The 26,815-nt window shown below is 41.6% G+C and overlaps 1 protein-coding gene across 5 annotated transcripts in view; it reads right to left on the bottom strand.

Annotated features, from left to right (window-relative positions):
* The window catches only part of MICU1 (mitochondrial calcium uptake 1), a 407,340-nt gene that overhangs the window by 213,596 nt on the left and 166,929 nt on the right, over positions 1–26,815 (bottom strand). For all 5 annotated transcript variants that reach the window (XM_030203485.1, XM_030203487.1, XM_030203486.1 and 2 more), the window contains exons 3-4: positions 20,586–20,775; positions 9,964–10,126 (exon numbers count right to left, since the gene is read on the bottom strand). In XM_030203485.1, coding sequence (XP_030059345.1) covers positions 9,964–10,126; positions 20,586–20,775 — 353 coding nt within the window. The remainder of the gene's footprint in view (positions 1–9,963; positions 10,127–20,585; positions 20,776–26,815) is intronic.

The following is a 26,815-nucleotide window of genomic DNA, read 5'->3' as shown; positions in this document are numbered from 1 at the left end:
TTCTCTACCTGTTTTCAAATCTATGCTGAAAACCCACCTTTTCACCACTGCTTTTGGCTCCTACCCACTACTCAATTGCCCTCCCCTTGTTCCTTTCTCACCCAGTACTTCCCTCGCCCTTAATTGTCTTGTCTGTCTGTATTTTTAGATTGTAAGCTCTATTGAGAAGGAACTGTCTCTCTGTGTCAGGTGTTCAGCGCTGTGTGCGTCTGGTAGCGCTATACAAATGCTAATAATAATAATAATTTTTTCACCAACTTTTCTATCTTCATAGAGAATAAGTCTATCCTACATCCCAGACAATTGGGTTTCAGGAAGGACTTTAGTACTGAAACTACTATTACCGAGCTTCTCAGGGAGGTTCATTCCAATCTAGATGATGATAGGATTGATGTTGCAGTTTCTTTGGACTTACGTGCAGCTTTCAATCTTGTAGATCATTCTCTTCTCTTGCAGTGACTCTATGTAGTAATATAATAAATGTCGACCAATAAAGACCTGCACATCCAGACTGCCCAACAAGGAGGCTAGAGTTGAATCTGGCACTCTGTTGAGGTTCCACTTCTTCATAATCAAACACTGATATAATTAATCTCTGTCTCTCCCTGCCAATTTTGGGCCACAAACTATACAAGTCTGGCCAGCAGTGGTCCTACTTCCCAACTACTAAAGTTGCCGTCGAAGCCCATTCCAGCCTTGATCCTGATCTGTATATATATAGGAGTCCCTCAATATCAGATCAAACAGTTACAATTATTGCAGAATACAGCCACCAGGTTTCTTTGCAGAAAACATACATTTGATCATGTCTCATCTATACTCTAGGTTACATTCATTGTCTATTAATTATCAATTTCAGTTTTAAAATTTGGTCTTGGCTCATAGTGCTTTATATGATGGAGTTCCCTCTTACCTATCCATTCTGCTCTCTCCTTATGTACCGGGTTACTCTCTCCAACCACTTCATTCATCATCCGATTCTTCCCCCTCCTTTCCACATGCCATTCTGACTTCTTTCTTGCACCCATGTTATGGAATGTCGTCCCTCTACACAAGGAACTATTTTTACTTAAGACTCTTTTTTATAATTTGGCCTTTAAGACTTAGAATTGGAGTCTTTCTTGAACCGGTATCCTGAGAGTACTTGTGATGCGTGTTCTTGATTATTTGTATGAGATTGTCATATTTTTTATGGAGTTCTATGTCTCTCATTTTTATTATGATACATTCCAGCTTATTTTCAAAGGAGAAGGGCGGCCATCTTCCGACACAAATCGAGAGATGGCTGGCCTTCTCCTAAAGCCGGCCAAATCGCTATAATCGAAAGCCGATTTTGGCCGGCTTCAACTGCTTTCCGTCGCAGGGACGGCCAAAGTTTCTGCGGGCATGTCGGAAGGGTAGCGAAGGCGGGACAGGGGCGTGCCAGGGCATGCTTAAGAGATGAGCACCCTCGGCCGATAATGGAAAAAAGAAGGGCATCCCTGGCGAGAATTTGGTCCACTTTATTTGGTCCCTTTTTTTTCAAGTCCAAGTCCCAAAAAAGTGCCAGAACTGACCAGATGACCACCGGATGGAATCGGGGATCACCTCCCCTGACTCCCCCAGTGGTCACTAACCCCCTCCCACCCTCAAAAAAACAACTTTAAAAACTTTTTTTTGCCAGCCTCAAATGTCATACTCAGGTCCATCGCAACAGTATACAGGTCCCTGGAGCAGTTTTAGTGGGTGCAGTGGACTTCAGGCAGGTGGACCCAGGCCCATCCCCCCCTACCTGTTACACTTGTGGAAAATGGGAGCCCTTCAAAACCCACCCGAAACCCACTGTACCCACATGTAGGTGCCCCCCTTCACCCCTTAGGGCTATGGTAGTGGTGTATTATTGTGAGGAGTGGGTTTGGGGGTTTTTGGGGGGGCCTCAGTACCCAAGGTAAGGGAGCTATGCACCTGGGACCAATTTGCGAAGTCCACTGTAGTGCCCCCTAGGGTGCCAGGTTGGTGCCCTGGTATGTGAGGGGGACCAGTGCACTACAAATCCTGGTCCCTCCCACGACCAAATGCCTTGGATTTGTTCGTTTTTGAGATGGGCGCCATCGGTTTCCATTATCAGCGAAAACCGAGGGCGCCCATCTCTAAATCCGGCACTCTCAGCATTTAGGTCGAGATTTGGCCGGCCCCAACCTTATTATTGAAAAAAAGATGGCCGGCCATTTTTTTCAAAAATACAGTTGGCTCTGCCCCTTCGCGGCGCCATCCTCAGAGATGGGTGCCCTTAGAGATGGGCATCCCCGGTCAAAAATGCCCCTCAATATGTTTTTATCATGAACCACTTTATTTGTTTAATCAATTTATTTATTTATTTGGATTTTGCTCACACCTTTTTCATTAGTAGCTCAACGTGAATTAAATTCAGATACAGTGGTATTTCCCAGTCCCCGGAGGGCTCACAATCTAAGTTTGTATCTCAGGCAATTTATACCTATGTATAAATTGAATATAAAATAAAAAGATGTATAGGAAAAAAAAGGACAACAAACTAGAGAGAAAAAAAAATCACTCATCCTAAAACTAAAATAAAATCAGCAGTATTCTCATAACCTAAAAACATCTGATTAGAAAGCTTTCAACCATTTTTTTAAACTGAAGGAAAAACATTGTGCTATGTAAATACAGAGGCAGCACATTCTATAACAGAAGACCAGCAATATAAAATAAATGAGCTATAGTCAGCCTAACCTGATGGAATAAAGGTACATCTAATAACAATATCTCTGCAGATCTCAGCGAGTGTGGTCTTTTTAACACTGGAGAGATGTGGTCAAACCAAATTATCCTGATAATATTTGTACTGCTGCATTCTGAGCTATCTGCAATATTAATAATGAATGAGCTAGAACAGCGACTGGTCAATTGGTTTAAAGTTGTCTATTAATAAATCCTGGAGTCTACTGACAATTCTCAACTTATAAAAGATCTTCTCAATAGTATTCTGTAATTATGTTTGAAATTAAAGTGAACTTTTATTAATTATATTCCCAAAGCCTTTTGCCCTGTATATTTGACTTAATTAGGTTGTAAGCTCTATAGAGAAGGGAATGCATACATCTAGTAGCAATATAAAAATATTAAGTAGTAGTATTAGTACTTTGTCCTTGAGGTTTTTCCTATGGGAAGTACCATTGTCTTGTGAAGTCTGCTAGATATATGAATTTTCAGGATACCTACTTCTTTCCCTTGTTTCTTCTATTGCAGAAGTGGCCAACTCTAGTTTTCAAGAGCCATATGTAACCAGATCAAATGTATTCCACAATCAATCTGCTGGAACATCATTATCAGACAAAACTGGCTACAACTGAAACTGACACTGCTCTGCAGTTTGTGTTTGTTGAATTATATTGATATTTTCTGAGAAATAATTCACAAGATCTTGAACGTTTGGTTGCAAAGCCTGTGTTGAAGAATCTATATTAGGCAAAGTAGTTAAATTTTTCACTGTGTCTTAATGCAGCTGTATGGTTTACTGCATCAGGAGTAAAAAGTTGATTTTTTTTTAGTGTGTGCATTGGAGCACTATGTGCTGAAGCATAGTGCACCATTCTAACGCACAGCTTATTACATCGAGTCCTCAGAAAAATAATGCCTACTTGTATACAATATGGGTCTAATACTATATATGTCACCTAAAAAATTGGCACCGAAGGAAAATACACGGGTAAACCGTCTATAGTTAGGCACGGTTTACAGAATATGCCTAAATCCATCCACGCAACTAAAATTTATGTGCAGCCAATTACACCAATGAAAAGCTGACATAAATGCCTATGGCTCAAGATGGCCGCATATTGACCAGCAGAGAAGCACTCGATATTCTCGGGAGGATTATACCTTAAACTATGCCACATACCAAGCGGAAAGGCGTGGTGAAACGGCTTCCCTCGCCTCCTACGACCTCGACGCCAACACAGCCGAGAATTGAACGCTTCTTCTCTGGCTTCTCTCGGAACAACCAGGAGAGGGATCCCCTAGAGGAGTTAACCGGAGAAGCGGAAGCTTCACGGGGAGAGGAAGTCTCCTTGTCGCCACCGTTGTTGGTACTCCTTCCGTGCCCGGCGTCGCAGATAGCCCTGGAGAAGACGTACTCAGCCACCGGAAGTGTGGAAGAGAAAACGCTGTCTGAGGGAGCAGTGCTGTCGGAGGAGACGCCGGGAAGTGAGACAAGTTCTCAAAGAAAATCTTCGGAGGTAAACCTAGGAATGATTTGGATTCTGTTGAAGAAAATAGAAGGGGCTTTGCAGACGACATCGGGTGAGGTACAAACTTTAAATGAAAAATTTGATGAGATGAAAAATGCAGTGGATATGGCGAAACAAGAATTTGCAGCAAAAACAACTAAACTAGAGAAAGAAATAGAACATTTACAAGACTTTAAAATAACAACAATTAAAGATAATACAGACTTAAGGCGAAAAATAGAACAAATAGAAAATTATAATAGACGCCTGAACCTCCTCGTCCTGAATTTCCCTAAGCTCTTAGGAAGTTCCCCATTGGATTTATTTAAAAGATACCTTAAAGAAAATTTAAAAATTCCTACAGACGCTATGCCTCCAATAAATAAAATTTATTACATTGAAAATTCCAGAGGGGAAGTGGGAAAGACGGGAACCGAGGGTGAAGGTCACATTGATTTAAATAATGTTTCGCTTTTATTAGAACAATCTTTGGAAAATGTAACACAAAGAGCTACTCTTCTAGTATCATTTGTGTTTGAGCAGGATTCCAATTCTATAATGAGACTGTACTTCAGAAATGCAAAATCTCTTTTTGGAGGAGAGCGAATGTGGATTTACCCCGATGTCACCAAACAAACTCAGCAAAAGAGAAAGGCATTCCTTGCTTTGAAAAAAGGGACATTGGAGGTTGGGGGTTCCTTTTTCTTAGCATACCCATGCAAATGTATTGTAAAGCTGGGATTAACAAAATATGTGTTTTATTCACCAGAACAGCTCAAGTCATTCATAGAGATGAGACAACTGAAATGAATAGTAGAATGAGAGATATGCAACCTTGTTTAATTATAATAATATATGATAAGTAATCTTCTCTTTTCATTAGCCCCACTGTATCATAGTTTGTGGTCTAAGGAAGCATGATAGTTTATTTTGTTGATTTTATTTATGCCTTTTGTAAAATATTTTGCTGTATTTCAATGACCTTTGTCGCTGTTTAAAAGGTTGAAATAAAGAAATATATTAACCATAAATGCCTATGGCTAACTTTAGGCGAGAAACAGATTATTCTATAACACCATGTGTAAATTTTAGGAACACCCATAACCCGCCCAGGCGCCTCCCATGACCACATCCACTTTTGAGATCCACGCAGTAGAATTTAATTGGATTAGCGAGTAGTGCATGTAAATTCTAATTTGTGCCAATTAGTGCCAATAATTGCATGTTAACATATAATTATCAGCGCTGATTGAGTTGTTAACCAATTCAGTTGTGCATGCAAATCAGAATCAGGTTTGCACGCACAACTCTAGTTGCACTAAATAGAATTTGCGGGTATGGGTATTCCTGGGAGTGTGATCAGGTCTGGTTTCCAAGATATTCACAATGAATACATATGATATGTGCACTACCTCCAGTGTATATGTATGTGTGTGTGTGTGTATATCAAACATATAAACGGCGAGTGACCGTACTCACTCGCAAATGCGCAGTAGAGACTTCCCTCTCTGTCCCGCCCCCGCGTCAATACATGATGACGGGGGGGGGGCGGGACAGAGAGGGAAACTGCGCCGCCGAGGTTGCTACCGCTCCCCCCCCCACTCGGAGTCGCCGCCGCCACCCCTCCACCCGGCCCGGGCCCTCTCTTCCCTTCTGAACTTACACATCCATTCGCCGAACGCAGCAACGCACATCAGCTGAGCTGCAGTGAGCCCTTCCTTCTTTGCCTGTGGCCCCGCCCTCCTGTGACGTAACGTCAGCGAGGGCGGGACACACACAGGCAGAGAAGGAAGGGGCAGCTCAGCTGATGTGCGTTGCTGCGTTCGGCGAATGGATCTGTAAGTTCAGAAGTGAAGAGAGGGCCCGGGCCAGGTGGAGGGGTGGCGGCGGCGGCGACTTCGAGGGGGGGGGGAGCGGTGGCGACCGCGGGGGGAGGAAAACCTCAATACCAGCCCATTTTTACGGGCTCAACGGCTAGTATATACATATATATATATATATATATATATATATACACACACACACACACACACACACATACCATCTTTGATTACATCCTATATTGTCTATTAAAATGTTTTATTACGTAGAGTGTTGACATTGTAATGTAGTATACTGTGCCATACTTTGTATTGCTATTTGAATATTTTTACTGCTGTAATTGTCTATTACCTATGTTTGACTTATTCTTGCTGTATACAGCCTTGAGTGAATTCCTTCAAAAAGAGGGTAAAAAAAAATCCTAATAAATAAATAAAATACAATAAATATTCTGAGTTTCCTAAGCATCTCAATACAATACTAGTCCTGATGCTGGCTCTATCCACGAAGACTTACAATACAGCCGGAAGTGAAAATCCATAAAAGTTGATATGATACATTAGATAATAGAACTCTTGCACCTAAATCCATTGTATTGCCCATACAGCAAGGCTTTTGTTGTTACCAAACCTAAAACTGACATTTCAGAGCTGATTCACTTCTTTTGAGCCAACACAGATTTCCTGGATAATAGAATTTATGTGTAGTCTCTTTTTTTTTTTTTTGGCCACATGTAAGTTCTTATCATGTAGGAGATTACTATCAGCTATAAAGGAATAAATCAATCCTTGTGTGAACCAGGGGCGTAGCTACGGGTGGGCCTGGATGGGCCCAGGCCCACCCAGTTTAGCCTCAGGCCCGCCCAGAAGCAGATCCTTGCCATGACCGTCTCCCACCCTTGCCGCAGCGCTTCATTTAATGTTGTCGGCGGCGCTTTACACTTTACCCGACGGCAACGCTACAGATGCAGCGCTGACGTCCGACGTCCTGCTTCGGGGCCTTCCGCGTCCCGCCTCCGTAACAGGAAGTTACATCAGCGTGGAAGGCCCCGGAGCAGGACGTCGGACGTCAGCGCTGCATCTGTAGCGTTGCCGTCGGGTAAAGTGTAAAGCGCCGCCGCGGGGGTGGGAAACTGTAACAGCAGCGCCGACAACATTAAATGAAGCGCTGCGGCAGGGGTGGGAGAGGGTGAGGAAGTCAGTGGTGCTGGCCCAGTAAGGGGAGGCAGGGAGGGGAGGGAACAGAAGGGTGCTGGACTTGCAAGGGTTGGAGGGAAGGGAGAGAGATTTTGGGATTTGCAGAAGGGAGGTTGGAGAGAAAGGGAAGAGGTTTTTGATTTGCAGAGGGGAGGTTGGAAGGAAGGGGAGAGGTTTTGGAATTTGCAGAAGGGAGGTTGGAAGGAAGGGAAGAGGTTTTTGATTTGCAGAGGGGAGGTTGGAAGGAAGGGGAGAGGTTTTGGGAATTTGCAGAGGGGAGGTTGGAGGGAAGGGAGAGAAGTTTTGGGATTTGCAGAGGGGAGGTTGGAGGGAAGGGAAGAGGTTTTGGATTTGTAGAGGGGAGGTTGGCAGGAAGGAGAGAGAGAGGTTTTGGGATTTGCCGAGGGGAGGTTGGAGGGAAGGGGAGAGGTTTTGGATTTGCAGAGGGGAGGTTGGAGGGAAGGGAGAGGTTTTGGATATATAGGGGGGGTGGAAGGAAGGGGAGAGGTGCTGGATATGCAGGGGGTGGAGGGGAAGGGGAGAAGTGCGGGATATGCAGAGGGTTGAAGTGAAGGGGAGAGGTGCTGGACATGTATGGGAGTTGGATGAAAGGGAAAGAGGTGCTGAACATGTAGGGGGGCTGGATGAAAGGGAGAGATGCTGGACGTGTGTGTGGGGGGGGGGGGGGGGGGGGAAGGAGAGGTGCTGGATATGCAGATGATGATATGCAGAGGGAAGGGAGAGAGATGCAGGGAGAAAGAGCCAGATGCATAAGGGGAAGGAAAGAGAGGAAGAGAAGCTGGTTGGGGGTGGGATCAGCGAGGAGAGGGACACATTGGTGTGGAGGAGGGAGAAAGGGGACCTAGGGAAGTATACAAATACAGAAGGGAGATGATGGGCATTAGGTGGGAGCATGGGGACAGGGACACAAATGTGAGATGCTGTATGGGGATGGCACATGGGCACAGAGGGGTAATGCCTGACCAAGGGGGGGGATATAGAATAGAGATAAAATGCTGGACACTGGAGAGGGGGGTATATGGACACGGGGGGGGGGGGGGGGGGGGAGATACCAGACAAGGGAGAGAATAGGAATGCAGAAGGGATATGCTGGGCATGGGGTGCATAGGTGCACAGAGGAATGATGATGGATGAGGGGATATGAACACAGGGGAGATACTGAACAAGGAAATATAGGAAAACAGAGATGGAAGATGGATGATGGACATGAAGAAAGAAGAAATGTCAAATAGGAGACCCTGGCAAGTGAGTTAAGAGAAGACAGAGGGAAGCAGAAACCAGAGACTGGGACCAATATGATTTGAGAAAAAATGACCAGACAACAAAAAGGTATAAAAAAATATTTTATTTTCAATGTTGTGAATATAATATGTTGGATTTGGAATGTACATCTTGCCAAAGTTGATGGTAAACATGGTTGGGGTCCAGGACAGAAATCTAGGAAAGGACCCCAAAGTCCATTACCAGGCTGCTCCTTCAGCTTCCAGCATGCAGGCTTTCTCTGGCCAAGGAACCAAGCACAATTGCCCTAGTTGCATCCCCTAACACCATCCCTGGCATGTGCCATCTTTATATTTTGCACAGGAGCAAGTGCCTTTCTTTCTTGTTTCTCTGGTGGTGTACTACATGCAAGGTCTAGTTTCTTGGGGTTTCCGTTTAATTTATATTTCTAGAGTTTGTGGTCACTTATTCTGTATTTGGCATTTGTGTCTTGTGTGTGTGACTGAGGTATTCTGTTAGCATGAAGTTTCAATGTAGCATTCTGTAGTAATTTGGCTTGTTCAGCTTTCCTGATAAATGTATTTGTATTTTAGGGCCCTACTATAATATTTAAGGCACTTCTTTTTCATAGGTAGGATCTTTGTTTTTGGAAGTTAGTGTTGGCATGGTAGATTTGCTCTAGGTTCTGAGTGACTTTTGTTTTATAGATTTTTTTAAGTTAATTTATAATATGTCTGTAATTGAGATTACACTAGAAAACAAAATTTCTTTATATGATGAGTTTTATGGTGAATTGTCCTTGCTGTACTCTGTATCCATTGTTGGTGGACGGCCAGGAGGTTCTCTGGATGCAGAATGTGTTTGGCTTCAATACCATATATGTGTTGGAGGACCATGGCTCAGTGGGGCTGAATAGTGCAGTCTATTGTACTTCCCTTAGCTCTCAATTGGCCTGCAGCCACTGAAGCCTGCACTGCAACCCTCATTGAAGTTATGGGGAGTGGGGTAGGGACAGAGCATGGGTGCATCAGGTTTGCTGTTTTTTTTCTTTTTCAAAAAAGTTGGCAACTCTAGTGCCCACCCATCCAACCTGTTGGCCCACCCAAAAATTGCCTTCTGGCTACGCCACTGGTGTGAACACAGGAAAGGACTAATACTCCAAAAACTGAACTGTGAAGTAAAATACACAAAAAGAAGCAGATTCAAACTTAGAGCTTTATGTTACTAAACTTTATATGCATTATAACCATGCTAATGTGCTTTATTAATGCAGACCCCATTATTATCAACCGGGCCTACTACTAATAATACACATTAATGCGCTGACAGATTAGTAAATCTATTCATTAGGTTTTAAGTCTCTGAGAACAGGGAAAGAAAAGGAATGACCTAGATCTACATAAATAAATTCATAATAGCCAAAATGTTTTTATGATATAAAGTTCAGTTTCCACACACAGGGGTACATCACTTACTTTCTGGCTGTTTCTCATTTGGTGTTATGGATCTTACAAAGTCCTGTGGTGTCATGAACACCTCAGACTCCCCTGTCTCGCTTATCACTTTCAAGGTGGCAAAATAGCGGAAGATCTTGTCTGGAGTGGAGTAAGCTCGGATTCTGTTCTCGTACTCCATCACCTTCGAATAAAAAAATACACAAAAAGGTTAATTGGAATGTCAATTAAATCTTCAAGTTGTTTCCAAGACAATCCATTTTGGCCAAGGTTATATTAAAGGATTTGGAAAAAATGCCTCACTCTGACAAAATTAGAAATCAAGATTTTTGGCACTCTTCAAGAAAGCTGTAGAGAATTCTGTATATTATCCACATCAGTTTCCATGTATGTCCATTTTCAACATATTCGTGCAGCCTTCAAAACTGCACACACAGCTATCAAATTACATATGTATATTCCTTGGTTTTCTTTTCGCTTTTATTTACATTAACATAAAGATTTAGTATGGGTTTTTTTGTAGTTCCTTTCAATTTGGCACATTGTCCTTTCACTTTCCTTATTACCTCCCACCCTGTCAGCTCCCTCCTCAGGTATTGTCCCATTTTACTAAAGTCAGAATGTTTTATGTCCAGTATTTAAGTCTGGGGTGCCTCGATACTGGTTTAATTTTTAAATCAAACCAAAACCATACCATATGATAACCACTACTAGGTGCCCCTATCCTGACATTAGGTACACTTGTCCTTCAATCGTCACTTGCCTGGGAAGAACTCCTTGAAAGGCATCCACAACCACATAGGATGCTGCAGTCCACATCAAGTAGGTTGAAATAGTGCCTCCCCTTTCATTCCCAACTTTTGGATATCTATAACCAAATTTCTCTCTAGTTCCTCCATCTGAGATGGAGATCTATAGACAGCACCCAGTAGATATAAGTTCTATCTACCCTTTCCCAAGACTGCCCATAGTGCTTTCTCCTTTCTCCAAATATTCTATACTTTAGTAACATTGATATCATTCTTAACATAAATTTTACTCTTGCCCTCCCCTCCTTCAGCCATCCCTATCCCTATCCCTCCAAAGTTAAAGCCTGATATAGCTGCATCTCATTTAAGGGACTCATAGAACTATGTTTGTCTAATAGCAATTACATCTAAGTCCGACTTGCAGATATGGAATTTTATTGCTTAAACAGCAAGCATCTGTACTCATTACTTTCCAGCTATGTTGAGCTGTTTTGCTAATATTCTGTATTGCCTTGTGACTGGTCACCTATCCTGCTTTGCTGCAAATGAGGTAAGATGGTTTCACTGAGACTGTATTCAGCTAGAAAGTATGACAGAGTATCACCTTTGTATATTAAAACTCGTATAATTTTTAAAGACTATAAAAGTGTTGAAGATTCTATACGGTCAGGTTCCACGGTACATGATGAAGCTTATGACCTTTATGTCATTGTGATCAAGGAATTGGATGCTATTATATTTTCCAGTCAGGAAAAGAGTTAAGTAAAAGTGGAAATAAAAATCTGTTTACACCTATCAAGCCACAAAAATGTGGAATGATCTTCCTAAAAAAATTAGAACATCTGCAATTTAGGAAACGCCTAAAAACATGAATGGGATGTAAACATACCAGGCTATAATCATTTTAGGAAGGATAGAGAGGGATATAAAGGTGGTGGAGTAGCTCTGTATGTGAGAAATGATATTGCAGCAACTGAAATGACAGGGAAGTGGGGAAAGGAAGAAGCGATATGGATCACCTTAAAAAGAGAGGATAGAACCTTGGTCCACGTGGTGTTGTCTACAGACCCCTGACACAATTGGAGGAACTGGATAAAGATCTGATCGCTGATATTCAAAAGTTGGGAAAGAAAAGAGAGGTGCTGTTGTTGGGAGATTTTAATCTGCCAGATGTAGATTGGAAGGTTCCTTCTGCGAAATCGGAAAGAAGTAGAGAGATTGTGGATGCTTTCCAAAGTGCTCTGCTCAGACAAATGGTGACAGAACCCACAAGGGAGGGAGCGACGCTGGATCTGGTGCTCACGAATGGGGATAGTGTGTCAAATGTCCGAGTGGCTGCGCACCTGGGAAGCAGTGACCATCAAACGGTTTGTTTTGATATAACGGCTCATGTGGTTAGCGGCCACTCTAAACTCAAAGTCCTGGACTTCAAGCGAACTGACTTTAACAAAATGGGGGAATACCTGAGGAAGGAGCTGATGGGCTGCGAGAACACACAACACGTGGAAGGACAGTGGTCCAAGCTGAAAGAAGTAATAAACAGGGCCACAGACCTTTATGTAAGGAGAGTAAATAAAAGCAAGAGAAAAAGGAAACCGATATGGTTTTCAAAGCAAGTGGCTGAGAAAATAAAGGCTAAAGAGTTAGCGTTCCAGAAATACAAAAAATCTCGAGTAGAGGAACACGGGGAGGAATACCGGATGAAACTGAAAGAAGCCAAGAGAGAGGTACGTCTGGCGAAGGCGCAAGCGGAAGAACAAATGGCTAGAAATGTATGGAGGGGAGATAAAAACTTCTTCAGGTATATTAGTGAAAGGAGAAAGACTAAAAAGGGGATTGTGAGACTAAAAGATACAGCAAAACGCTATGTAGAAAATGATGAAGAAAAAGCCAATTTGCTAAATAGATACTTTTGTTCTGTTTTTACTGAAGAAAATCCTGGGGAAGGACCGAGAGGGACTGACAAAAGTACAACTGAGAATGGATAGAGCACCGTTCACGGAAGAGAGTGTGTATGAACAACTTGGAAAGCTAAAGGTGGACAAAGCCATGGGGCCAGACAGGATCCACCCCAGAATACTGAGGGAGCTCAGAAAGGTTCTGGTGGGTCCTCTTAAAGATTTGTTTAATAAATCCTTGCAGACGGGAGAGGTTCCGAGGAATTGGAGAACGGCGGAGGTGGTCCCTCTTCACAAAAGTGGGGATAGGGAAGAAGCTGGAAACTACAGGCCGGTAAGCCTCACTTTGGTTATTGGAAAAGTAATGGAAGCCATGCTGAAGGAAAGGATAGTGAATTTCCTGGAAGCCAATAAGTTGCAAGATCCGAGACAACATGGTTTCACCAAAGGGAAATCGTGCCAAACGAATCTCATTGAATTCTTTGACTGGGTGACAGGAGAATTAAATCAAGGACGTGCTATGGACGTCATCTACTTAGATTTCAGCAAGGCTTTTGACACGGTTCCCCACAGGAGGCTCTTGAATAAACTAGAAGGGCTGAAGATAGGACCCGAAGTGGTGAACTGGATTAGGAACTGGTTGACGGGCAGACGCCAGAGGGTGGTGGTAATGGAGTTCGCTCGGAGGAGGGAAAGGTGAGTAGTGGAGTGCCTCAGGGATCGGTGCTGGGGCCCATTCTGTTCAATATATTTGTAAGTGACATTGCCGAAGGGTTAGAAGGTAAAGTTTGCCTTTTTGCGGATGACACCAAGATTTGCAACAGAGTGGACACCCCGGAGGGAGTGGAAAACATGAAAAAAGATCTGAAGAAGCTGGAAGAATGGTCTAACATTTGGCAATTAAAATTCAATGCGAAGAAATGCAAAGTGATGCACTTAGGGAGTAGAAATCCAAGGGAGGCGTATGTGTTAGGTGGGGAGACCCTGATAGACACGGACGGGGAGAGGGATCTTGGGGTGATAGTATCTGAGGACCTGAAGGCGATGAAACAGTGCGACAAGGCGGTGGCCGTAGCGAGAAGGTTGCTAGGCTGTATAGAGAGAGGTGTGACCAGCAGAAGAAAGGAGGTTTAATGCCCCTGTTTAAGACGTTGGTGAGGCCCCACCTGGAGTATTGTGTTCAGTTTTGGAGGCCGTACCTTGCGAAGGATGTTAAAAAAATGGAAGCGGTGCAAAGAAAAGCTACGAGGATGGTATGGGAGTTGCGTTCCAAGATGTATGAAGAGAGACTTGCTGACCTGAACATGTATACTCTGGAGGAAAGGAGGAACAGGGGTGATATGATACAGACGTTCAAATATTTGAAAGGTATTAATCCGCAAATGAATCTTTTCCGGAGATGGGAAGGCGGTAGAACGAGAGGACATGAAATGAGATTGAAGGGGGGCAGACTCAGGAAAGATGTCAGGAAGTATTTCTTCACAGAGAGGGTGGTGAACGCTTGGAATGCCCTCCCGCGGGAGGTGGTGGAGATGAAAACGGTAACGGAATTCAAACATGCGTGGGATAGGCATAAAGGAATCCTGTGCAGAAGGAATGGATCCACAGAAGCTTAGCTGAAATTGGGTGGCGGGGTGAAGAGGGGTTGGTGGTTGAGAGGCTAGGATAGGGGAGGGCAGACTTATACGGGGTCTGTGCCGGAGCCGGTGATGGGAGGCGGGACTGGTGGATGGGAGGCGGGAAATACTGCTGGACAGACTTATACGGTCTGTGCCCTGAAAAAGACAGGTACAAATCAAGGTAAGGTATACCTCTTATAAAATTATTCTCAAACTAGCAATTGAAAGTTACACAAGTTGAAAAATGGCACAAATGGAAACTGGTAAGAAAATACACACTCACAAAAACTCTCTATTTCTGACACAAAAAAGTCGGACAAGAAAACCCACATACATGCCAGCATCTGCCACAAACACACGCACATATGTAAATTCAAGCTCTCTCTCCCAAACACAAAAATATATGCAATAACCTCCTTGCACAAAGTGCCACCCACACATCTTATCTCTCTGCTTCATACAGAGAGATCAAATTGACTTTTCTTATACATGGCAGCCTTGACTCCTAATGGTACAGCTACCACTATGAGTTGTGGGTACCATTTTGAACTCAGCGCCAGCAGTGGCAGGAGGGACTGGGAATCGCTCCTGCCCTAAGACTCCTGGGCCACCAATGAATACTTAAGGTAGGCCCAGGTAGGTAGGACTTAATGCCTTCTAAACTGATGTGACTTCAAGGTAGCTGAAAGAAGCTCTCTGGGAGTATCACGCCATGCATTAAGAGGACCAATGTTCCAGGGAGCAGAATAACAGAGATTGTGAAGTTCCATCCTTCACCACAGGAGGCAATAACCTGCAGTATTGCATCACCACAAATTACTGACTCCAGTGGTAAACACCACATTAATATGCCATTTTTTAGCACAGCTTAGTAATGTCCCCTCTTTGAAAGTAATATTTATAACTGCATGCACATGTAAGATGTATGTGCACACCAGTGGCGTAGCCAAGGGTGGGCCCAGGTGGGCCAAAGCCCACCCACTTTGGGCTCAGGCCCACCCAGTAGCTGGCAGGGATTCCCAAGCCCCACCATCTGAAAACGCCCAACAACTGGTCCCTCCTGCATACCTGGTAAATAGCAGATCTTCGCCTACAGCAAGCAGCGACTGATACATATTGCTTGCAGCAGCCCCACAGCCTTCCCTCTGACGTATTCCAGCCTATACTGAAACAGGAAGTTACATCAGTGGGAGGGCTGTGGGGCCAACATGAGCAGTGTGTATTAGCTGCTGCTCGCTGCCAGTGAAAATCTGCTGTTTAAAAGGTGTGCGGGAGAAGGGAGTTGTTTGAGAGACCATATGGCAAGCAGGTGAGAGAAGGAGAGACCAAATCACCTGTGGGATGGGCGGGGTTCTTCTGCCCACCCATCTTGGGCTCAGGCCCACCCAAAATTGGGTGGCTGGCTACGCCCCTGGTGCACACTTTTCTCTCTATGGGCTTTGCTGAATTTTCAAAGCAACTGTACACACATTCTTCCACTTTAACAATTACCCCTTAAAAACTATATGCTTGTTTTCAGCTGCTCTCTAGCACACACAAATTTTCAGGGGTAACAAATGCATAAACTCAAAACTGTCAAAAATAAGTAACTGCAAACCCCTCCCAATCCTACCCCATACGAACATAAGAAAGCCATACTGGGTCAGACCAATGGTCCATCTAGCCCATTATCCTGCTTCCAACAGCGGCTAATCCAGGGCATAAGTAAGTACCTGGCAGAAAACCAATTAGCAGCAACATTCCACTTCTTTGTATGTTGCACTATCTGTGGAGACTTCTCTTTTTTTCTGTGTTAGCAGTAAAAGTAAACATTACAATGAGGTTAACCCTGACTCTGAAAACATGCATCTTCCTGTTCTGGGCTTTTGCAAACAGATCTCTCCCATATATCAACCAGTCAAGGAACCCATATATTAAGTAATTTGTTCAAGACCCTTAGATCAAGGATGGAAAAGATTCCTGTCTTTTTAAGGCTCAGAAGAAACTATAGATCCAGGAACTAGAGGGCAACCAAAACCAAATCTGTGGCTGAAATTTCTACTCGATTTCGACTGGAAATGATAATAAAACCATTTCCGCTCCCCCCCCCCCCAAAGCCCATCCTCCAAAGCCAACCCCCCCCCCCCCCCCCCCCCCCCCCCCCGGGCAGCCACCACGGAAAAAAACCTGTCTTCCTCCAGACCACTCACTAACTCCACCCACCTCCCACCCATAAACCCTCCCCAAGTCTACCTTCGAAAAGCCCTAGTGGTCTAGCGGCCTCTTCAGGACAGGTGCAATCGTAAGAACATAAGCGTTGCCATACTGGGACAGACAGAAGGTTCATCAAGCCCAGCATCCTGTTTCCAATAGTGCCCAATCCAGGTTCCAAGTACCTGGCAAGATCCCAAAACAGTACAATACATTTTATGCTGCTTATCCTAGAAAAAAAGCAGTGAATGTTTCCCAAGTCAATCTTAATAATAGCTTATGGACTTTTCTTTTAGGAAGTTTTCAAAACCTTTTTTAAGCTGCTTTTACCACATTCTCTGGCAACGAATTCCAGAGTCTAATTATACATTGAGTGAAGAAATATTTTCTCCGATTTGTTTTAAATTTATTACTTTGTAGCTTCATTGCATGCCCCCTAGTCCTAGCATTTTTGGATACAGTAAACAAGTGATTCATGTCTACGAATTCCACTACACTCATTATTTTATAGACCTCTATCATATCTCCCCTCAGCTGTCTTTTCTCCAAGCTGAAGAGACCTAGCCGCTTTAGCTTGGGAGTGAAGGAGTAGCCTAGTGGTTAGTGCAGTGGACCTTGATCCTGGGGAAACGAGTTTGATTCCCACTGCAGCTCCTTGTGACTCTGGGCAAGTCACTTAACCCTCCATTGCCCCTGGTACAAAATAAGTACCTGAATGTATGTAAACCGCTTTGAATGTAGTTGCAAAAATGTCAGAAAGGCGGTATATCTAGTCCCATTTCCCTTTCCCCCCTTTTCCTCATTGGGAAGTCGCCCCATCGCCCTTCTCTGTACCTTTTCTAATTCCACTATATCTTTTTTGAGATGTGGTGACCAAAATTGCATACAGTATTCGAGGTGCAGTCGCACCACGGAGTGATACAAAGGCATTATAACATCCTCATTTTTGTTTTCTATTCCTTTCCTAATAATGTCTAACATTCTATTTGCTTTCTTTGCCGCCGCTGCCGCCGCTACACACTGAGCAGGGGGTTTGAATGTATCATAAATGATGATACTTACATCCCTTTCCTGGTTGGTGACTCCTAATGTGGAACCCTGCATCACGTAGCTACAGTTCAGGTTCCTCTTTCTCACATGCATCACTTTGCACTTGCTCACATTACACATCATCTGCCATTTGGATGCCCAGTCTCGTAAGGTCCTCTTGTACTTTTTCACAATCCTCTTGCGATTTAACAACTTTGAATACCTTTGTGCTGTCAGCAAATTTAGTTACCTCACTGGTTACACCCATCTCTAGATCATTTATAAATATGTTAAAAAGCAGTGGTCCCAGCACAGACCCCTGCGGAACTCCACTATCTACCCTTCTCCACTACTACTACTACTACTACTATAAATCATTTCTATAGCGCTACCAGTCGTACGCAGCGCTTCACAATTTAACATGACGAAAAGACAGTCCCTGCTCAAAAGAGCTTACAATCTAAATCAGGACAGACAGACAGGACAAATAAGGGATAAGGGTAGGACAGACAGATAGATCCACTGAGAATGCTATTTAACCCTACTCTATGTTTTCTTTTAACCAGTTTTTAATCCACAATAGAACACTACTCCTATCCCATGACTCTCCAATTTCCACTGTAGTCTTTCATTAAGTACTTTGTCAAATGCCTTTTGAAAATCCAGATACATAAATATCAACCGGCCCACCTTTATCCACACGTTTGTTCACCCCTTATCCATTGGGTTGTATATTCTTCATACATCCTCTAGAGCACTGTGCAACAAACTTCTCGAGAACCCTTACTTCTTTTATGTGTCCTATCCAACTTCCCCACAACAATGTTTATGTCCCTCCTATAATCATATCTCCTGTACTCTGAAGATGAATCATATTAATTAGATCTTTAAAAAATGAGCCCTTAGGGCCATCTGGTGCATATACATCAAACAAGGTAAATTCCCACCGATTTATCTTCACCGATAGCCAAACATACGTCCTCTGAACCATATTCCACAAATGGCACATTACTATTAATCGTAATGGTGACCCCTTCAATTTTGACCCACCAGACAAGAAATAACGCTTATTCCAATTACCTCCCTTAAGTTTCAACATTTCTTGTGAGTCCAACTTCAGTTCTTGCAAAATTACAATGTCCACCTTCAGATCCTGCAAATGCTTCAAAATGCATTTACACTTGATCGGGTAATTTACCCCTCCCACATTCCAAGAAACTAGTTTAATCCCAACTTTTGATATTGTAAAGCCTAAGCCACCCCTTGAAAACCCTGCCCCCCCTCCAACCAATAACAAAACTACCTCTACTGCCCTTCGCCCCAGCACCACCTTCGTCCGTCCCCTATCCCTCCCTCTTCCCCATCCCCAAAAACTCCAAACCCCCCTCAAAACCCAAGACCCTTTCCTGCCCTCCTGCCTCTTCCCCCACCCCTAGTCCTTACACACTAGAAAACAAAGTTCAACAAGTTGCCGCTGTAGCTTAGTCAGACCCAAAAGGATATCGCCTCAAAAAAGAGATAGTCCAAGCAAATTTAGATGCTCCAATAATGTCCCGGACACAGTATGTCAGCTCATTCGCCCTAACCTTGCAAGGCCCGAATTTCTCCTGAATCATCCTCTTCTTGCAAGACTCCACCAGATAGTACTGTGATATCTGGGCTGGGTCCCTCCATTGCCACACTCTCACGGCCACAAAGCCCAGTCTCGTCTGAATCCTTCGATATCACGTCTGCTCCTGGGCCTGAAATTGGATCCAGAGGCCGGACAAATATTTTGGCTAGAGCCGGAAATCTGGCCTTTTATAGTAATTGATAGGACTTAGTTTTGAATTTGGGGGAAAGTTTGCCCCCCCTTCACTAGTTTGTGAGGGGTAGCCACTACACCAGCAGGTTCAGAACTTGTCCTGTGTCAGATATGGATCAGCTTCATCTTAGTTTGGAGCATAAGGTTGATGATCTAGAGGGCAGGGCCTGGCACAAAAGTTTGCGCTTGGTGGGACATTCTGAGACGTTGAAGGGTGAGGTTCTGGTACAGACTTTGGAGACTTGGCTTTCAGATTCTTTAAATCTGCTTTCTCTCAATGTTCCCTTTAAAATAGCATGGGCCCATCAGCTGGGCTCGGTGAATGGTGCAACAGCAAGGCCTAGAGTGGTAGTATTTTGTGTGGTGCTCTTTGTGCATAAGAAAGTCATTCTACTAGCCTTACAAGGAGGATAGCATTTGGAATTTGCAAACAGAAAAGTTTTATGTTTTCAGGACTATACTGCCAAGGTGCGTGCTGCTCAGAAAGTTTTTGCGCCCTTATGCTCTGAGCTTTACCTCCAAAGATTCCATGTGCTTTGCTTTGCTCTGCGAGACTCCAAGTCAAATATCATGGCAAGACTCAATTTTTTACTACTGTGGAGGCAGCACAGACTTTTTTGTAAACAATTCCAGCCGGAAATGGCACTTAAGATGCTGCTTCTACATGTGTTGAACTTGCTTGTAGTTATTCAGGATTACACCTTTTCTTTTGTATTTTATGACTGAGGTGTATTTCGCCGGTACTTAGCAGTATGTTTTTACAATACACTTACAATGTTTCATGCAACAGTTCAACTTAGGATGTTCAGGATAGGTGGGTTTATTTTGCAGTATTATGGAATTCTGGGTTGGTTATTAGAGGTGGGGGGAGGGTGGGGGTTATTCATGTGTCCGTTCCCAAGTCTCTTGTTTTTTTTGGGGTATCGAGCTTAGAAGGGGAGGGTTATGGTAACAGGGGTAGTGGGAGGTAGGGAGGTGGTAGACATAGAATTGGGTTGGGGTTTTAGGATGCGTTGGGGGGAGGGAAATTGGCAATGGGCTGTTTGAAGGAATTATGTAGTTGTTTGTGAAACGTCATCAATAAAGACTGAAATGTAAAGGCACATAGGCACTGCTATCTTTACCAAATATGTGCCTTTTTCAACCTTCCAAGTAGGTGTCCTCTTAAAAAATTACTCCACCCCTTTCCCGTTCTACTCCCTATCTGAGAATATTCTACAGCAACCTTCAGAGGCCCAGGACATTTATTTTCTGCACTTCTTGCTTTGCTCTCTCCTTCAATACACCTTGACAACTGCAGTTTGACAATGAGTGAACATGTTTTCAAGGCCAAGACTAGAGTCAGATAACATACCTTCCGGTCCCTGAAGCCAGTGCGAGCTTTTTTCTTCTTCCCCTCTGACTGCACCTCCTCATCGGTGGACTCCACTGTCTCGGTCTCTGAATCATCATCATCAGTTCCTCGCTTCTCTGTGTCTTTTCCCTTTCCTTTGGGCTCATCCACAGTACTGTGCTTCACTGAAGACTGTGCTTCTGCATGGACTCTATACCAAAAAGATAAAGAAAGAACAAAACGATAACCAAACTGGACCTCTCCACAGTATGAATCCCAACATAGACATATAATTACAACAGTCTTTCTCTTCCAATGCACAAGAAAAACATAATGTTTGATCCCTGAGGATGGAAACCACAAACTGATTGGTTGAGAATACTGATTTTCTCATACTAAAATATCATGTTGTAAGACAGTACATTAGTATGATATCCTGATCATTAAAAGCAATGACAACTCGTTAATATCATTTTGAATATTTATTTTTATTGTATTTAATATTCTACCCTTACTTTAATACAAAGCAGATTATAGAAAAATAGCATTTAGAGATATATGTCATATATTTAAGTTATAGCAACTGAACAAATAGAACATACCAGTTCTCAGACAAGATCTTCCTAACAAAGTTAATATAATACCATTAAAACAACTCAGGAGTTTGTAACATTTGACTTTTGGCATCATGCCATATAAAAAAGCAGAAGACACCTCAAATTATAGACCAATAGCATCCATACCCCTAACAACCAAATTGACAGAAGGCATAGTCGCCAAACAACTAACAGAATACATCACTGATTTCAACACACTGCACGAATCTCAATCTGGCTTCAGACCTCAGCACAGTACAGAAACAATACTAACCACACTCCTGACCAGATTCAAGCAGGAAATAGCAAGGGGTAAAAACATCTTCCTACTCCAATTTGACCTATCAAGCGCATTCAATATGGTCGACCACCACATACTACTGAGAATCTTTGACAAGATAGGAATTACAGGAAAAGTACTCTCCCAGATCAAGGGATTTCTGACATCCAGAACATACCAAGTCAAATCAAACTCAGATATATCTCCACCTTGAAAAGCGGAATGTGGAGTGCCACAAGGATCACTGTTCTCACCTATATTATTCAACCTAATGATGACACCACTGGCTAAATCTCTATCCAAACAGGGCCTCAATCCATTTCTCTACGCAGATGACATCACCATCTATATTCCCTTCAAACAGAACCCCACAGAAATCACCAAGGAAACAATAAACAGCATGACCATCATGGAATCCTGGGCATTGGCATTCAAGTTAAAACTCAACAGAGATAAAACCCAATATCTCATTCTCTCGTCCCAATACAATAATGTTGCCCCCTCAGCAATTAACGCACAGGGTTCATCCCTCCCAATCTCAGACCACTTGAAAATCTTAGGCATAACAAATGACTGCAACCTAATGCTAGAAACCCAAACTAAGAACACCACCAAGAAAATGTTCCACACTTTCTGGAAGCTCAAACGTATAAAACCTAACTTTCCCAGGGATTCATTCCGCAACATGATCCAAACCATGGTGCTAACCCATGTAGACTACTGCAATAGTATTTACGTAGGCTGCAAAGATCAAATCATAAGAAAACTACAGACAGCATAAAACACGGCTGCCAGACTCATCTTCGGAAAAAACACGCTTCGAAAGAGCGAAGCCCCACCTCAGAAGCTTACATTGGCTTCCTATTAACGCTCACATAACATTCAAAATATGCACAATAGTCCACAGAATCATCTATAGACTCGCACCAGATTACATGACGGAACTTATCGATCTACCATTAAGAAATGTGATGAGAACAGCAAGAACCTACTTCACCTTTCACTACCCCAATTGCAAAGGTATAAATATAAATCTTCACGTCCCACCAGCCTCTCCTTTATAGGCACACAACTTTGGAACTCACTACCCAAAGACCTGAAACTCACAGAAAACTACCTACAATTCAGAAAAAACCTGAAAACGCATCTTTTCAAGAAGTCTTTCCCCCCTGGATCTGCCTAATCCCACACCACCATACATCACGAAAAGTTCAGAAATGGAAAACAAAAATATTAGTCCCAGAAAACAACAAGGCAAACTATCTGCAAATTCCAACGTGGAAAACAAACAAGCAGATCAATAAAACATCAAAAGATTTTATTAATGATACTATATACCAGAAAACTGCCCGACACAGGCCGTGTTTCGCCCAAAGGGGCTAAAATAGACAAACACAACATTACAAATATGAAATAATATAAAATGATTGTAAAAACATAGTATGTCATGCAAAATTAAAATTATGTAATATAAACATAGATAATATCATAATATAAATGATAATTAAATAATAGTAATTACAATAATAAATATTACAAATATATCACTAGTCATAAAGAATCTATTATCAATAGAACCATTCGCCACATCGCTATACCCATGTGAAAAACTGATGCATATGATTGTTATAATAAGACATGAAATAATAAAACATTAAAATATAAAATATGAGTCTATAGACGTATTGTATATAACAAGCAATCAAATTACAACGGAATATATATGTACTGAATTAACATGTAATTAAAAATAAGACACGTACCTAGAATGGAAACCTTCCAATAGGAACAACTATATCAAAAATATAAAAATATAAATAACAAGAAAATGAAAAATAAAGCGCAATAAAAAATGAAAAATAATAAAAATATAATCAAATCAACTGGATGCACATATACAATATTCATAAAGACAGCATAAGAAACTGAACTAATTGAAAATCAATTACTCACTTGCAATACTCATAAAAGAAAAACCAGTACATCCAGTGAGTCCATAAATTAATAAGATAAAGAATTACTCTCCATTTTCAAGTAATGTTTTACATCTATTGTTTTATTATTCGATACTCCATCAATAAAACACGTTATCTTAATATGCAATGATAAAGTACCCCAAAGTATAAAACTACAAGCAAAGATACACTTACGCAAATAATGCTGGCAAAGAGGACTTAAATGAGTCATTGCCATGCTGCAGTACAAAAAAACGCGTCAAAAAATAAATATATAAAATTACTCCAACACATAATGAGTATATGTAAGATGTCCACTGGAGCACATAGGGTACACAAGAAACAAATTAATAGAATACCGAGTCTACCACGAGTCGTTGTTAAATCACTCGGCGAAAATAAATTATATAGTTTTGCTAATGTGGAACCGGTCTATAATAAAGTGCCCCAAGATGGAAACTACAATCAAAAATACACTTACAATTGTATGTCTGATCCTCTAGAGACTGTAACCAAGTGCCTCTAGGTGCAGCCAGGAAAAGAACAATCTCCTCCAGCCACAGGCACCTCGTACAGTCAAGAAATAAATATCCACCCGCAACTTCAATCTTAAAGACTTTATTCCATGCAGGTTTCTAGTAGACCTGATACACAGTTCCAACAGCAGCATTAATCTTCAATGTTAATCACAAATAAGCCACCTGAAAGTGTGTGGCAAATAGTCCCCTTTAAGCAGTAGGCTATCAGCACATATCAGGATTCAATACAGTCTCACAGTCAGCTCCAGTCTGGGCTCTTTATCCAGTGCACAATAAACAGTAGTTCAATTTCAAATAGAAGCAGTTCTTTCAGTTCATCATCACAGTTAAATCACAAAGCAGCAGCTTCTACCTTCTACCCTCTTTACCTTCAGGAGAGTTCAATACTTTAGGGACTCCTCATACCCAAGGGATTTCACCCTGCATCAGCTTCACTGGTAAATTCAATACTTTAGAGACCTCCCTTACCCAAGGATTTTCAACCTGCAAATACTTTTGGGACTTCCTCCCACCCAAGGGATTTCAGCCTGCTTCAGTACTTTAGGGACCTCTCTTACCCAAGGGTTTTCAGCCTGCTTCAGTACTTTAGGGACCTCTCTTACCCAAGGGTTTTCAGCCTGCAACTGCTTCTCTCCCCTGGGACTCCTTCCCACCTGCCTAATCAATCCCTGGCTTCTGCTCTCACAACCAATCATTCGTCTTCCATTAGCTTCCCCCACACCCATACCAGCTGAGTTAAGCATTACACTAAGGATGAGCTCCTGCACACAGGGTTTCCTAACTCTCTTTCCCCCTAGTGGCAGCCCATCTACACGTCCTGCCAGCTTACACCCATGTCTTCCCCCAGTGCAGCTAGGAGTCCAGTCCGGGTTCCTCATCTCACCCCCTGGCTCCTTGCCTGCAGTACCTTCTGGGACTTGTATTTCAAACTGACACTGCCTTAACCCAATTATCATGGATGTGACTTTATCACAAGACGTGCAGCTAGAAGTACTGGAAAAGACGACTGAAGCTACATAAAGTCTATATATACGTCATTACTGTGTCAAAGTTAAAAAAAAAAACCACACCAAAATCTAAAGTCATAAAATCATCAATATATTTAATAATGGTATGTATGATGTCTAAAAGCACAACGAAGGGGCTCAAGCAGCATATGGGATTTACAAGAATATAAATAGAAAATAAAAAATAGAAAATAAAAAAGTGTCCAATCACCCATATATCGGCATAAAATTACTCAACCACAAATAATTTCTTAATTATATCTCTCCTAACATACAATTGTAAAAATATAAATATATAAGAATATTTAAAAAAATATTTAAAATTTATGTAAAACTGGTCTATTGAATCAACAGATGAGAAAGAACTCACACTGATCAAATCATATGGCACATTAGTGAACAGGCAATATGCAAATTGTAACTTCACACTTTATTTTAGTTAATAAGTATAAATACTAGTAAAAAAACAAATATAGTGTATGGATATTCTGTTTATCTGAAGAAAATGTATATGTGAAAATATAGAGTGATAAAAAGTAATGAATAATAAAAATCTGAACTTGTCACCTTAAATAAAATGGTGTGCATATGTTAGGCTAAATAAAAAAGGAATGCAGCCAAAAAATAAGAAGGAAAAACGAAAAATAAAAATAAAAAACTATATAACAGGTTGGTGAACAGACAGTATGTAAATTGTAAATTCACACTTTATTTTTATTAATAAGTATCAAATACTAGTGAAATATATATACATATATATATATATATATATGTGTGTGTGTGTGTGTGTGTGTGTATGTATGGATATACTGTTTATGGATATACTGTTTATATCAAGAAAAGTGTATATGTGAAAATATGTAAATATAAAGTGATAAAAATAATAAAAATCTGAACTTGTCACCTTAAATAAAATGATGTGCATATGTTGGGCTAAATAAAAAGAGGACTGCAGCCAAAAAATTAAAAAGAATAATCAAAATAATAATAAAATAAGAATGAAAAAGAAAAAAAATATGTAAAAATATAAAACATCAATAATAGAATAATATAATACATGTCCTATTTTTCAAAGAAATACAGATAGATCTGTTTCCATATTTAACCCATTAGGATGCAAAGTCTGCAAATCAAAAATAAACTGTTGTTCCTTCTTTAGAAGGAGGGTATCGAACGGTCCACCTCTCCAATTTTGTTTATGTACAAATATAATACAAAAATGTAAATCTTCAAATTTATGTCCCAAGTCTCTTGAGTGTTCAACCAGTGGTTTTTCTAGTGCGTTTCTTTTTAAAGCACTCTTGTGTTCAATAATTCTAATATTGAATTTTCTCTTAGTTTTACCTATATATACCAAACCACATGGACAAAGCACTGCATAAATGACATTCTTAGTCTTGCAGTCTGAGAACTCTTTAAGATGTATCTTTTTGTTAGAGGATGGAATCTGGAAAACTGTAGTTTTCATATTGACATTGCAAACGGAACAGGATCCACAGGGAAAATGACCCACTGGTAATTTTCTTAATGTTACAACCTCATTATGTAATGCAGACGGAACTAACATGTCTTTAAGATTCTTTTCCCGTTTGTATGCTATAAGAAGTTCTTTATTAGAAAAGAAAGAAACACCTTGGAGCAAATGCCAATGTTTTCTAATTATTTTCACAATGGGGTTGGACATGTGATTGAAAGGTAAAGTACATATAATTTTATCATTATTTTTCTTCTTAACTGGTTATAACAGTGTGGACCTTGATAAATCAGATGCTCTCTGAAATCCTTTTTTAATATGTTGAAGTGGATAACCTTTTTCCTGAAAACATCTTGTCATATCCATAGACCTGAAATAATATGTACGAGGGTCCGAACAC

Source organism: Microcaecilia unicolor, chromosome 5 (assembly GCF_901765095.1).
Source record: "Microcaecilia unicolor chromosome 5, aMicUni1.1, whole genome shotgun sequence".
Taxonomy (NCBI): Eukaryota; Metazoa; Chordata; class Amphibia; order Gymnophiona; family Siphonopidae; genus Microcaecilia; species Microcaecilia unicolor.
Note: the sequence above shows the minus strand (reverse complement) of the source record. Positions and strands in the feature narration are given on the sequence as shown.